Here is a 15,656-nt window from a genome sequence, read left to right on the forward strand (position 1 = left end):
GTACACTGCTCCGCCGATTTAGTAGAATGCGTTTGAGTCTAAAGAAAGCAGCAAAACAGTACAACGTGGTCTGTTGTTGTGACGAGATTTCAAGCCCGCGTATACCGTTAAGGCACAATGTTACAAACACGTTCACGTCTGAGTATTTCTCAAAAAGTAAATATTATGTAGGCCTAACATATCTATTATCAGGCAGTACATCACACTTGAAGATATGTATCTCAAATCTCATTAGTGTAATATGTAGTTAATCGGCGATGTATGCAATGGAGGGGGAAAAGAACTGACCAACCTACCTCATTATCTCTTGGCCTAGTTGCCTCATAAGTAGTGCCTTCTTAGTATCACACTTGTTAGGTTCATAAATAGACCTGTCTTTGGACAGTTGGCAAAACAACCACCACCTTGAAAACGGGGCAAATATTAGGATATTGCTGGAGAGATTAAGGTAATATTTATTTCTTTACTTTTATTTCTTATTTTATTTATTTTTTCTTCCTATATTTCTTTCTATATTTAATAGTTTATTTAATTATTTTTTATTCATTTATATTTTTTGTTTATTTATTTATTTCTTCCTTTACTTATTTATTTAGTAATTTCTTTCCTTCCTTATTTATTTCCTTATTTAACAGTTTATTTATTTTTATTTATCCATTTTCTCTTCCTCTCCTTCTTTATTTATTTCTTCCTTTACTTCTTCCTTCATTTACTTCTTTATTTAATTGTTTGTGTATTTATTTACTTATTTATCATTTATTTAGTTATTATTGAATTTTATAGAGATATTATATTCTAGGACATAAAATTAATTTATATTAGCGTTATATCAGATTCACTGTTTTTTATAAAGAATTAATAATTCTTTTAAGTATCTACCTATTCCCATATGATCGATTTTTTACTGCCCATAATATTCCTGGATTTTCCTGCTGTATCTAACCATGATGTTCGCGGATTGCTGGGGACTTGCTCCGCGTGTTATATAAGTAGGTAGACATTCGCTTTCACCTATAATCGACGGAGCAGTGTAGTATAATAGAAATCCTTGAATTCCTTTGGCAACAAAGGGCGTTAAAAGACAACCAATTAACTTCGTTTCCGAACTTGTATTTCTCTTCTTTGTATGTTTTGCCTATCTCTGGCTATCTTCTTAAATCATCCTTTTCTAAGCTGCTTAATTTCAATCTGATGCTTCTTTTTCTGGTGATGTAATCTTTCTTGGATTGTGTCTCATTCACTTCCATGTCTATCTCAAAATGTCTGCGTTTCGTTTATCATAATTTTCCATAATTTCTCGTTCATCACAGGTGATCACGCGCTCAGATCAGCTGATTGCCTACTATGTGGTGGATATCGCGTCTGCAATTCCAGGCCTGCCGGGACTCTTCGTAGCGGGAATTTTCAGCGCCGCTCTCAGGTAAACGGACTCAAATATCCGATCATTATTTACTGGTTATGTTCCTTACCAAATTGATATCTCTGGTTTACGTAAAATTTTCTTAGTTACTTATGGGTTCTTAGGTTATCACAATTTATACTGCGTTCCATAATGTCTGAGACGCAAAGTGAACATTGCGAGCTGAGGAAAGGAGAAAGATAATTGCTACTCAACCAATGGCAGAGGTCACAGCCCACCTTCAAGTTGAAACGTTCTACCTCCGCCCAACTTCAAGGTAAGTCTGGAATATTACCTCTGCCGTTGGTTGAGTAGCAATTGAGTGGTGTTTAGCAAAAACATCAGTTGTCCAAAATCTGGTAATTTTAGCTAGAGCGGCCATCTGATGCACCTCTAGAACATGCATGAAGACGTGTATTCAGTTCTTTAAAGACGTCAATAGTACAATGTCAAATGGCTTCTAAAAATTGTCACTACTTCACAATATTAAATGTAAGAATGTCAGTTGTCCAGATTTCTTTGATCTGCACAGTCTTGGCAGCACCATTGCACCAGAGTAACAGCTGCATGCGCTAATGTATTTTTTTTTTTTTTTTTTTTGCATTTTGCATTTGGAACTGTTCAAGTAAAAATGCCATTTGTCCAAAGGATTTTTTGCTCCAATTATTCAAATATGCGTTATGTGTAAACAACATACTAAGAAGTGTGTTCATACAAATTACCAACGTCAAATGCCAATAATTGTTGACGCTGTGAAGTTTTTTCAAGATTCCCACAAAAATATGATTTTGGACAAATGACGTTTTTTTTGCTAAAAACCCCTCAAGTATCTTTCTCCCTTCATCTGCCGGCAATGTTTACTTTGTCTGTCAGACATTATGGAACGCAATCGATAACGAAGTGAATAAGGATAAATGCCATTTTCAAACTTTGGAGATAAACGAGTCTTAACACACGCTGAAGCTATTGACATATACACGATGAAGGAAAGGATCTGGACTTTGGTTCTTTTATGTTGTAGAGCTGTGTACATAAATTGTTATTTCAGTAGAAATGTAATTTCCACGAAAATGGCACTTAGATCTTTATCTACTTCAAAGTTTGCAAGCATTTTCTTATTGGGCAGAGTAAAATAGAGTCAACTGAAAATTTTAAGTTCATTGGAAAACTTCGAAAACATTACTGTTTTATTTCTCTTGAAAACTTTTACAGACTGTTTCTTACTTTGCTTTAAAAGTTTAATTATTTAATTATTATATATCAGGAAATTAATGTAATCATACATTTTTTTGATTTGTACCTGTTGTAAATTGTCTCTATGATTTTAATTTTATACATATATTATGTTTTGTGTTTGCAATTTTATTTATTTCCTCTGCATTTATGTTTCTGATCATGGAATAGAGAACACCTGATGTTGTTCATTCCGCCAGATTAAATAAATAAATAAATAAATAAATAAATAAATAAATAAATAAATAAATAAATAAATAAATAAATAAATAAATAAATAAATAAATACATATACAAATAAACAAATAAACATAAAATAAATAAATACATAAATAAATAAATAAATAATAGGCCTAAATAGAAAAAGAATGAATGAATGAAGTAATGAATGAATGAATGAATGAATGAATGAATGAATGAATGAATGAATGAATGAAGTTATTGATGTTCTTTACGTGGTGTATCTAACACTGAAGCCATTAGCAGTCTTGCTCTCCAATACTTTGAGGGCTTAGAATATTCCTATTTGAGTAAATAAATAAATAAGTAAATAAATGAATGAATGATTGAATGAATGATTTAATCAATAAATGTTGAATTAATAGTAAATGGAAAAGCAATGATTGAAGTAATGAATCAATGAGTAAAGTGATTAATAAATTAATCAGTGAATGATGTACTGAATAAATCACTGAATGAACTAATGAATAAATGAATTAATGAAGTAATGAATAAATGAAGTTATTGATGTTGTCTGACGTGATGAATCTAACACTGAATTCATTAGCAGCCCTTTCGTCCAATACTTTGAGCTCTTAGAATCTTCCTATTTGAATGAAGTGTTGAGTAAATAAATAAAAATAAACAAATAAAAATTAATTAATTCAATAATAATATTAATAATTGTATTAGGATATTTCTACAATGAGGTAATTATCCTTCACGCAAATGAAAAGGAGAAATAGGTAGATGGAAACCTAAGAGAACAATGGATGGATGGCGTCAGGAGGAGTATGAATAGAAAAGACTTTACTGAAGAAGATGCTGAGGATAGAAAATTTGTAGAGGAGCAAAATTTCTTTGGGTGGAAGATAACTATTATATTGTAAAAACTGATAAACTATTATTATTATTATTATTATTATTATTATTATTATTTTGTGTATGTGAAAAAATTAAAGATTATCGAAAGAATTCTTTTATGGAAATATTAAGAAGAGAACATCAGGTAAATTGACTCATCACGTAGCTATATAAAAATTTAAATAGGCCTATAAGAATTAATAAAATCCAATATTAACACATTACAACTATGCTTGCAGCACAATGTCTACAACTCTGAATTCTTTGGGAGCGACTCTGTTCGAAGATTTTGTTCGACCATGCCTGAAAGTGAAGATATCCGACAAAACCTCCAACAACATAATCAAATTACTGATCATAATAATAGGCGGCGTCTGCGTCGTTATGGTCTTCCTCGTGGACAAGATTGGCGGAGTCGTACAGGTGGGTACACAGGAGTGTCAGATCAAATTAATAGCTTGTTTAATTCCGTCCTTAATTTCACTGGAGCTTTGGGATTAACTCTTGATTTACTGGTGATAATTTATTTGAAATGTAGGCATTTCAGCGAGTACATAGCTAATGTAGCCTATAGTGAGTTATCATTATAATATGGTTCTAAAATTGTAAGAAACAAGCCATTTATATTTCTGGTGAGCTCAAAAATACTCTCCATTTCTTAAATTTTAAAATAGGTATGACTCTTGGTTTTTATAATAAAATTTAATCACGTGTGACCTTTCTGTGATAGTACCGCATTATTTAGCGTTTTAAATTCTATAAGTTTTAATGCCTGAAAAGAAAAAAAAACATTTAAGTTGCGTAAAAATAAGTTGAACATAGTATTACATCTCTAAATATAAACCATATAATTATAATTTCCTAAGTTGTTTAAGTTGGGAAGGTTAATCATAACCTCAGTAAACGCTAACTTTCTTGTTCAAATTATTCCCTCTCCATACAAATTACGATACTTGTTAGTCTTTTAGCCTAAGTTTTTTCTTTCCAATACTACAGCACAGCTCTCCAGAATTTCGAAGTGCCTGGACCATCTCCCTTCTTTGTCTGTGCATTTGCATTTTATTTTTCAATTGGGAATCTGGGCCACTTTCAGACTACAAAATCGTTCATTCACGTAAAGTTAACATTTTCGTTGAAAACATAGTCCATGTCTAGTTGGAAAATATGAAATGTGTTTATTTCTGAGTTCAAAATATAATTCCACTAGTCTCAATAATGAAATATTTTGCATTAATTATTATTCTGGGGACTTTTCAAAATTGTCTCACAATAATCTCTTTATATTATCTAACATTATTTGAAATATATTAACATTCTACAGTATGTATTTTAGCTTCATTCTGCTACATAGTTTGTATTTCAGTGTTTAATTAATAGTTCATAGTATTTTGTTGTTTAATTCGTAAATAACTCTTGTATACATGTAGCTCTTATCTAAATCAAACTGTTGAATTCTTTGTAAGTTGATACATATGTATGTATACTTTTTGCTGGATGAGTGGAAGAGAAGGCCTTTCGGCCTTAACTCTGCCAGCTAAAATAAATCATTATTATCATTATCATTTAACCGAGTTCTAGGCGAAAACCTTCAGTTTCTTTTAGAGATTCTTCAAATACTGGCTTAATTGTCTTTTCCCTGTTGCTGCCATTACGTGGTCAATTGGACTGTTCATTATGTACACATACGAAATTAAAATTTGGAGCGAATCTTGACGGGAGCCTGTATTTAGGCAACAATTTTGCACGACTATCCACTAGTAGCATAGGCCTATACACAGGGGCTCTTGTTTACTGCATTATGCGTTGTGTTGTAAGCGAAACTTGTACAATAAAGCTCCAAATTTAATTCCTGTATCTGTACTCTGTTTCCATCAAACGAGGTTTTGAAGATGTATAATCTACGTCTTACAATTTTAATGTTATTTGTCTTATTATTTACAAAAAAGGAGGAATATTTTCATTTCAGTTATCTATGAGCACGCATGGAGTAACAGCAGGAGCAATTTTTGGATTGTTTACTTTCGGCATGTTCTACCCGAGAGGAAATTCCAAAGTAAGTGCAATTTGTTACTAATATAATTTGTTATATAAGCCCTATAGTGATGCAACCAAATTCCGTACAATAAATACGTCTAATATCACACCATTGCAATGAAACGGAATGCAATTTTGGAAGGGGGGAACTAAGAACCAACACTGCGAGATCTATTGCGCTAATGCTTACGCTAGGCTCATTCCCAAACTCACACCGGCTGACTACACTAAGGTTCGCTGCGTCGAGCAGGAAACCCCACTGGTCTATAGGCCAGGCCTCTCCATGCGTTGCCAGCCTGCGTTCGAGGAATATTATGGAATGATGAAGAAATGGAGAGATGTTAACGGAATTACGTAGTTGCCTACGGGAGAACCCCGAGAAAAACCCCAAATGTAACCTTGCCCACCACAAGTGTCACTATGAATTTTTCGATGAAAATCCCGGGTCTGATTGGGATTCGAACTCGGACCGCCTGCATGGGGGGCTGAAGGTCTGACCAATCAGCCACCGCAGGGGTCATCATAGCGTTACTATCAGTACAATGTTCTTGTAAGCATTTAAGCCTAGTCTTATTTGTTTGGTTATAGGTATAAAGATGTACGACCAGAAACAGGTTCGCTTAGTACGACACAGATCGGAAATTGCCTTGATGAAGTTAACAGCCCACTTAGCGGTGATTAAGCGCAACAGATTTCGGCATTAAAATCTCACGACTTACACATTACATTACATTACCGGTACCAGATGTACTGGCTTAACTTATACTAAGTGCTGAACCTATCTACTGATTGAATTACAGCACAGCACTTCTTGTATAACTTCTTCGTAATACAGGCTTACTTGTCGTAAATGAAGATTTTCTATTCAATATGCACTGCACTGCAAGAAAATAAACTGAACTCTACTGAATGGAAATCAGCTTATATTACAGTCTGATCGGTTTGTGCATGGATAGTATTAATTTATTATTATAAAGCTATTATGATAGTAGAAAAAAATTTAATTTACGATTAAAAGATGGGAGTTTCCATATATCCCAATCAACAATACATATAATCTGAAAGGACAAATGAAAATGATAGATGATAAAAATGGCTACTACAAATCAAAAGCGGGCACAGTGTGTTCTTTGGTATGCTACATTTGAGAGTGTTAAAAGAGTTCAAAGAGAATTTCGACGTGAGTATGGTGTCCGTAATGTACCTAAACACGATTCCATACTGTTGTGGTATTGTACATTTGAAGAGTTCAGAGCCGTAGTGGGCCAAGCGCCATTTATTAAAAACGGAGAAAGCAAGGGTTAAAATTAAGTAAATACCATAGTTTAATGAAGATTGACATATCATTTAGTTTTAATGTGTATACTTTATATTACTTGCTATATGTTTTCATTGAATTATGGTAATAACTTCATTTTAACCCTTGTTTGCTACGGTTGTAGTAAATGACACTTGGCCCACTATGGTTCTGAAACCTTCATTTGTAGAAACAAGTTCTGTGTTAAAAAAAATACGCAGAAGATCGCAGGCGAAACCCAGTACGAGAAGCAGCTATCTCTTGGCTTGGTCCCCAAACTCCCCAGATCTAACCCCTCCTAACTTCTTCGTGTAGAGTTTTGTTAAATGCATTGTCTATTCACAGTAACCCAGGAACATCGATCATCAGAGAGTAAAAATTACTCAAGCTTTTCAACGAATCACCTCTCTTATGTTACAATGGATTTATTTAGTAGGTTATTTTACGACACTTTATCAACAGCTTAGGTTATTTAGCGTCTGAATGAGATGAAGGTGATAATGTCAGTGAAATGAGTCCGGGGTCCAACACCGAAAGTTACCCAGTATTTGCTCACATTGGGTTGAGGGAAAACCCCGGAAAAACCTCAACCAGGTAGCTTGTCCCGACCGGGAATCGAACCCGGGCCACCTGGTTTCGCGGCTAGACTCGCTAACCGTTACTCCACAGGTGTGGACTGTTACAATGGACATGGGCTGAATTGCATCACCGTTATGAGTTGTATAGGGTGCGCAATGGGGGTCGTGTTGAGCTCTGAGAAATATCCCACCTTTCAGTGTTGTATGCACAGAGTTTCAACAAATAACTTAAAGTTCAGTAGTAAATGTTTTACGGTGTTTTTATTTTATCCATACCCAAACGGATCACCCTATAATACGTTGACGTTCCCATTATCCTCTGTTATTTTTCCACACTACACAACACGGAACTTTCCCACACTCGATCTAGGGAGAATTTACACCCTTTGACATGGAAAATGGTCGCTGTCCTATAGCGTGAATTTTTCTTCAATAATGAAATTGTCGCTCGGGTTATCACGCGATTCACACCGGGAAATATTAAGCATCGAGGTCCAAGAATGAATTTGAGTCGTAGCAGTGACGTACATGTACGTCACGAAACGACATATTCCCAACGAAGTATTTATGGCTAAGCAAGACTTTGAATCTACGCGTGTAAACACGGTGTCCACGAAGATTCCCGAACTATTCCAAGGTGACACTTTGTCTCCGAAAAGCGATCAATTTCCGTGTCAAAGGGTGTACAAATTAATTCCATGGCAATCGTGATCGGCAATTTCCTGTTGGTATGAAGGAACATAAGACGAAGACTCCTATGAATACATCAAGACTAGAGGGAAATCAATTTATTTAAAATTACAAAAATAATATCCTTATGAATACAACACTACACCAAAGGTATTGGACGGCGCATAAGAGTATCCATTTGCATTGCAACCTATAGAACCTTTTTGTGCACACGTCCATACGAAAGTTGTTGCGACTTCAATCGGAGGTCACCTTTTTTCTCCTTCTCAAGAAATGGCTTGATTCTCAATGGTTCAATGAGAATTGAAGATGATGGTGAAGGTGAAGGTGAAGGTGATGACGATGACGATGATGACGACGACGATAGTGATATGTGTTCCTAGTATTTTACCTACCACCATAACGAAATGGAAAATAATGGTTATTTTTTTGTCCATTCTGGGAATAGCTACTAGATGGTATTGTTTAGTCAACTATCCGAAGACAGGTCTGAACCTTACAAGTGATTAAGGCAATAATTTCAAATACAAATACAATGTATTATATTGAGAGTAACGAAGGCCAGTGAAAGAAATACAAAATTGTTATGCATTTCGGCATATTTCATAGTACTTCTCAAATTTATCTCATATTTGTTTTCTGATAAACTTAAACGTATCAACTGTAAACGAGTTCTCAGATGAGTACGACTATAACCAAGCAGTTACAAAACGTTTTGTATTGAGTTAGTGACCTTCAAGACGAATTTGAGAGCAGACTTGTCTTTCAACATATATGTAGGTATCCTACAAGCAAAACTCAGCACGGACTCCTCGTGGCGCGCTTAGTCATGCCCGCTAGTTTCTGCGCATTGAGTTTTTCTTGTTGGATGCCTATAGTGATACATGCTTTCTTACGAAATAAAACAATAAGAAATGCAAGTCTGATCTCGACAGTACCACACAAGCAACTTTTGAACGGCGTAATTCGAACACCATAAACTTCAGTACCGGAGGACACCATCTGTTGCACACAAAAGACTTGGATTCATATTGTAAGTTATAAGAGTCATAACCACACTGTAACAGGAATAGCCCTCAAAAGAAAAATGCTTTAACAGATAATGTGTGGAACAGTTGGAAAATGTTACTATGAATTGTAAGTATGACTGTTATATTCATATTTCACATATGGATATATAGTTTGCGATCAGTTAATCTGTTACGTGGTAAAATATCTTTACTTGCTTCCCTAGCATATAATTATATGTTTATAATTATTGTTTATAATTACAGGGTGCTATAGCAGGAAGTATAACATCATTATTCTTCATGGGATGGATGATGTTTGGTACCCAAAAATCACTCGCGGATGGGACTTTGAAATATCCCAAATTGCCCACTAATACTGATGGATGTGGCATCAATATCACAGAGCCAGTACTTTTACCGTGAGTTGTTAATTTATTTGAACTTTTCTGCAAACATAGTTGCCATTACTAACAAATTACTACTTTCCTAGATTACTCTGCCTACTTACACATGTGGACACGTTATAAACATCCAAATTTCATAGAATAAGTGAATTCCAACTAGTTCTTTCCCCCTGCGATATCTAAATAATTATGTTTCTTTAATGCGCCTGTAGAATATATCTCTCTCTTTCTATCTTCTGAGTCTAACCACAGTCTAGTATTTACACTCGCGAAGCTCAAGAAGTAGGGAATATGCATCCATAGGTAGTTGCTAACCACTAGGATCGCTACTATCGTCTCATAACAGACAATGCGAAGTAGTACCGGCACAGTATATTGTTTCTAGTACTCTAAACAACTCCAGCTTCGTGACTGTATATATTAGACTGTGGTCTAACCGTCTCCATCGACAGAGTTACAGCGAGCGAAGCTTAATAAGGATTTGTTTTCCAGGACCGATGCTCCGAAAGAAGAGGCATTTGTGCTGTTCAGGATAACCTTCTTGTACTACACTGTGATCGGATTCTTTGTCATGATCACTGTGGCCACGATTGTCAGCCACTTCACAGAGGCCCCCAACATGGCAGAGATGAACCTGAAGCTTTTCTCCCCAGTCATTAGGAAGAAAATATTGCGCAGAAGACGGAAGTGTGAGATGAAAGTACTTGAGGAGAAAGACGCTCTCTTCACATCTGCTGCAGATTGAACAACAGCCATGTGATGAGGTGTACACCAATCCTTCGGAACGCTGTTATTCCAGATTAATTCACTGAATCATCATCATCATCATCATCATCATCATCATCATCATCATCGTCATCATCAGCACTGGCAGCAGCATTAATAACCTTGCTTCCAAAAACTTCCAGTTTCTTCTGATATTGGTGAATAAAAATGGTTCTATCGCACGTTTCCTTAGAGTGATTTCCCAAGTGATCACGTCATTTCCTCATTAGTCAACTTCCTCCTCATCTCATACAACGTGGGTCCAACTGTAAATAAAATTTGTGGTAGAGAGAGTCAGTGTTATAGCAGTTTCAAGAAGAAGTTTCGCCTGGACTTTATATTAATAATTTACATCGTTATTTCCATTTTCTTTAGTACAAAGAAAGCCCACTTACATGGCAAATTTGTGAGTGAACTGTACCTGGTCTCCTTTTCGCCACTTTTTCATTAATAACAGGAGGTGAAGAAAGACTTTGTCGCGGCAGGTTCGCCTCAAGAACAATTTCCCGTACCAATGATCATCATCATCATCATCAACAACAACAATAGCCTTGTCCTTGCTACCGAAGAGTCCCACCTTGTTCTGATATGTTTTATGAATAAAAATGGCACTATCGCACGCTTACGAATAGGCTATGTTTTCTTTTAAGTAATACAGTGATTTCCTCACTAGACACCGTTTTCATCCTCCTCGTCCCCATGAATAGTTGATCTCTCTACAAATAAAGTTTGTGGTAGAGAGAGAGACGACGTTATGCCAGTTTCCGCAAGGACTTTAGCCTTTACATTATATTAATTATATAAATCGTTCTTATTATCTTTAATGAAAAGAAAAATTCACATACATAGGATATTTTTGGTTGAAAGAACTGCATTTGGACTTATTTCCGCCACTTCTGCATTAATAAGACGAAGGTTAAAGGAAGATGGTGTTGCGGCAAGAAGATTTTGCCTTAATTATTTCGACATGATTCTATTAATTATTCTTAACTTTGTTTTATCTTTACATTCTCATTCTCATCAACAGCAGCAGCAGTACCAGCATCCTTGCTGCAGAGTACAATATTTGTGGTAGACAATGACGTTATTCGGCTAGGTTTCAGTCATGATTTTTATTGCACAATTATCCATAAAGAACAGTATTAAATGTGCTTTGGTGAAAGTTTCATTTTTTATTTTGTTTTATTTATGACATATTATTATTTGTTTCTATTTAATTTGATACATTTTTCATCAATGTTTGTTGATTGTAAATACTCGTATTTTAAACATTTTATGTCATGTTATTGCAGCGAGCTAATTTTTGTTTCGTTTCAGTGAACACTTGTTCAGTTAAACTTGAATAACTAATCAGGAACTAATTATGATGAAAGTTACGTTTCCTACATTTATAGTATTTATTCCTATGACGTCGCCTCCCGTTCGGTATTCAAGGCAGTAACAAAAGGCGGTAACAAGGCGTCATGCAGTATGACGTTTGAAAACCAGCTTATTATTTTACTGTAATTTCTGAAGAAAAAAAAAAGGAAACTTGCACGAATTTCCCATTTTCTCAGAAACTGTTTGAGCTAGAACTCCGAATATGTTACTTTACTGTGGTAATGTGGATTTACTGTAGTAAAATTAGGACAAATAATGATACCGTAAGAAGACAAATTAAAATATAAATAAAATTTAAATATAAATTTATGTACATTATATGTTGCATTATAGTAATAGTATTTTGACGAGAAATGATAGGCCTAAGTATAAGTATATGACTCTATATTCTGTAGAATTTTCATTGTTATATCTTGAGCAGTTTCAGTGAAAATGGGAAATTACTCAGATAAATTTAACATTAGTGAGACAGACCTTTCATACTCTCCTTAAAAATAACAAAAATAATGAGAAAATCAGTCTTTGCATGGAAAATTTGTTGCGGAGTCATTTAAAGAACGTCCTTTACAAGAAATGTGTAAACAAGCCTATGTACTTTATGGTATCATGTATGTAGTTTAAAAAAAAATCTTGAGTCAATAACCAAATATTTATAATCGTTTCTCTGTCGCACTCTGTTAGGGGTTGTCTATAGTCTGTGCATTTCGAACTGGCGGGTCAAGGTCATTTCGTCTCCTCCACACTGCACCCTTTCTCCTAAGCTCTGGCTGGTCCCCTTCCTCTCTAAAATGCCGCGCCACTGGTTCAACTGACTTTTCTTGAGGAGAACGATCCAGGAGTGGGGGGAAGCACACATGGCAAATACAGTCCATTGCTTGACCTTGAGCCACCCTCACGAAATGCACAGACTATAGTCGACTAAAATGCTAGTGTTAAGGACCCTTTCTATCAGACAAAATGGGGAATCGTAATTTTTACTCTACTGTAGGGTGATTCCTTTTTTCTGCTATGTTGTCAACACATACTCTCTCACATAATCATGAGAACTGGTGTCCAAAAGATACTGGGATAGGGAGGAAAGGGGAAGAGACCAGAAGTTTGTATACTGTAAGGGTTTTCTTCACTTAATCAGGCTCAGTATCGAGATATTTTTCCCTTAGTAATTTAATCCTTCCCTCATAGTCATCACCACCACCATCATCATTATTATTATGCCGTGATGGACAACATGGAACTTTCTCAGTCGTACATTCGTTTTTCCAAATTTAATCATTTTTCTTTTATATCAGATAGTAAATTTTATATGAATGCTAAGTATGATGAAAAAGTGAAAAAAAAAACTCAATAAAATTAATCAGAATGTAGTACTATATGTAAAATAATACTCTTTCAAATAAACGAATTCATTTTCTTAGTAGCTTCATTACACAACTGTCAGTTACAATAAGTGAGAAGGCGACCCACGGTCATAAAATTCAAAGAAGTTCACATGACGTGCTTTACTGTGCACAATGCGGAGCAATTTTGTCATCATCTGCAATCACGTCCTGACCTTGGCAGATCCAGCTCTTGAGGAAGTACATAGTCTTGGTGCAGTGTGATGGGACATCTTGCCTTCTTCATACATCACACTTCTCACAATGAATATAACATCAATAGGCTTCAAACTTGCAGTAAAACAATGTTAATTTAATTTGTGATCTGGCGATATTGTGAAACATAAGTGATAAAGTCTGTTTGGAGCTTGCAGCTATCGTATTTGGTCAATTTTTCCACTATAACATTTCTGAAAGGTAAGTAGGTATACCATTCGTGTTATTCTTCGTTACCGTTTAAAGTTAAGACTATCTGCTCTGTTTCGTCTTCAAGAGTTTTCACTTTAATTATTTATATTGATGTGAGACGGACTCTGATCAATAATCTATTGGTTTGTAATTTAAATTAAATTTTATAAATGCATTTTTGGCATACATTGTAAAGGTCTAAAACAGCGGTGACCAAAGCGGGTGTCGTGATTTCATCGTGTAATCACAGACATTCAAACGGGTACGAGGAGTTTCCTGTACATTGTTGTGTGTTTCATTCACGTACTGAAGGCAAGCAATAGCGGTATCATATCGCTCTAAAAACTCTGTCTCTACAAGTAGTAAGAGGTGGTTTCGTAAAGAATGAGAAGGAGAACTTCATTGTTTTTCTGTCGGGCAAAATGTAATATGTTTACTTTGCTCAACGGTTCAATTAGCTGTATATAGAAACATTAATTGCCACGCTGAATAATGTGTTATTATTATTATTATTAGCATTATTATTATTATTATTATTATTATTATTATTATTATTATTATTGACCACTAAGTATATGTTTCTATAATTCTTTTGTACGTGTATGAATAATGATATTTTTAGATCTTCTCTCTAGAAAGATAAAATTATTAGGTTTTATCTCAATTTTAATCTTATTAATCTTTAGATGAGGGTAACTACTTATTAGTTATTCTTTTAATAATAATATTGTAAAAAACTGATTCAATATTATGTGCCAACGAACTGTGTCAGGAACTGACATAACTTAAGTCATAGCCAGAAAGAGAAAGATGAGATAGATAAATGTAAGGAAGTTAGCTTCCTGTTGGGGTTTGAAATATCTCATGCTCTAAAGACTTTTAATAGAACAGAATTTCTCAAAAGAGTAATCATTAAATAGCTTAAATAACTTGTCCATAAGAAGTTTTATAATTTTGAAAAACTACGAATTTTTCGACCAAGTATCTAGAGAAGAATTTAGAAAATACCTGATTATATTCAAATGAAGGTTAAGAAAAAAGGCAAGAAAAATCTATATTATTCACTGGCTCTTGATGACAGCAGTGACATTACTGATACAGCAAAGCTTGAGATTTTTATCCACGGGATTGATCAAGATGTTAGTACAGGAACCATCACTTGTTGAAGTTTTCATGCCAACTACCTTTACTCCATCTCCTTACTTCATAGGCTGTCTATAGCATGTAATCACTGCAGCTCTAGTTTTGGTCACCGCTGGTCTGAATCAATCTTTCCTTGTTTTATCATTTCGTTTTATGTGTTTCCCTTTCAAAATATTCATCACCTAGGCCTACATTAAATTTTGCATTTTATTATACAAGTAGAAAAATGACTTTATTTTAATGTACAGCATTTCATATATATGAAGAGCTAATGTCAGAAAGGGACCTGTATCACTTTTCTATACTTCTAGAAAAACACAAAGAACATAATAAAATGCTTAATTTTTAGTTATGCAAATTACGCTTTGGAAGCATTGTTTACATGTGCGTAATGCATATTTTGCAGTATTCAGAACAAAAATTGAGCCAGTTTACATCCAGAAAAATGTAGGCTATTTGAAAATCACCGACAGAAGTCCCTATCTGCAACAAAATAAAAAATTGAAGATATATTATAATATTTTTATTTTTATTTCAAGGTATTATATCAAGCATTGGAATATAGCATAGCCTATCACTTGTCAAAATACATGTGAAAACATACCGTTTAAAATGTAAAACATAGAAAGAAAAGATCAGGATTTCTACAGTTAATGCAAAATTTTGCACAAATGAAAGTTATTTTGTGTACAGTGGAAGCTCTTAAGTTCGACATTTATAGATAGTTAGACTGCTTATGTAGGAGAATTAGACACGCCCCTATACGGGCAGTAAGAAATGAGTTTACTATTTGAATGTAAATTGGTTCTGTGTCTTGTAGTGATAATTTTATTAAAGGAAAACAGCATATTTTATT

The 15,656-nt window shown here is 34.5% G+C and overlaps 1 protein-coding gene across 1 annotated transcript in view; it reads left to right on the forward strand.

Moving 5' to 3' along the window:
- Nucleotides 1-15,656, forward strand: part of LOC138711640 (uncharacterized) — a 146,618-nt gene that overhangs the window by 44,744 nt on the left and 86,218 nt on the right. Inside the window, exons 9-13 of the mRNA XM_069842771.1 lie at nt 1,311-1,420; nt 3,955-4,138; nt 5,682-5,768; nt 9,589-9,743; nt 10,221-10,464. Of these exons, the coding sequence (XP_069698872.1) occupies nt 1,311-1,420; nt 3,955-4,138; nt 5,682-5,768; nt 9,589-9,743; nt 10,221-10,464 (780 nt within the window). The remainder of the gene's footprint in view (nt 1-1,310; nt 1,421-3,954; nt 4,139-5,681; nt 5,769-9,588; nt 9,744-10,220; nt 10,465-15,656) is intronic.

This window comes from Periplaneta americana, chromosome 13 (assembly GCF_040183065.1).
Source record: "Periplaneta americana isolate PAMFEO1 chromosome 13, P.americana_PAMFEO1_priV1, whole genome shotgun sequence".
Classification (NCBI taxonomy): Eukaryota; Metazoa; Arthropoda; class Insecta; order Blattodea; family Blattidae; genus Periplaneta; species Periplaneta americana.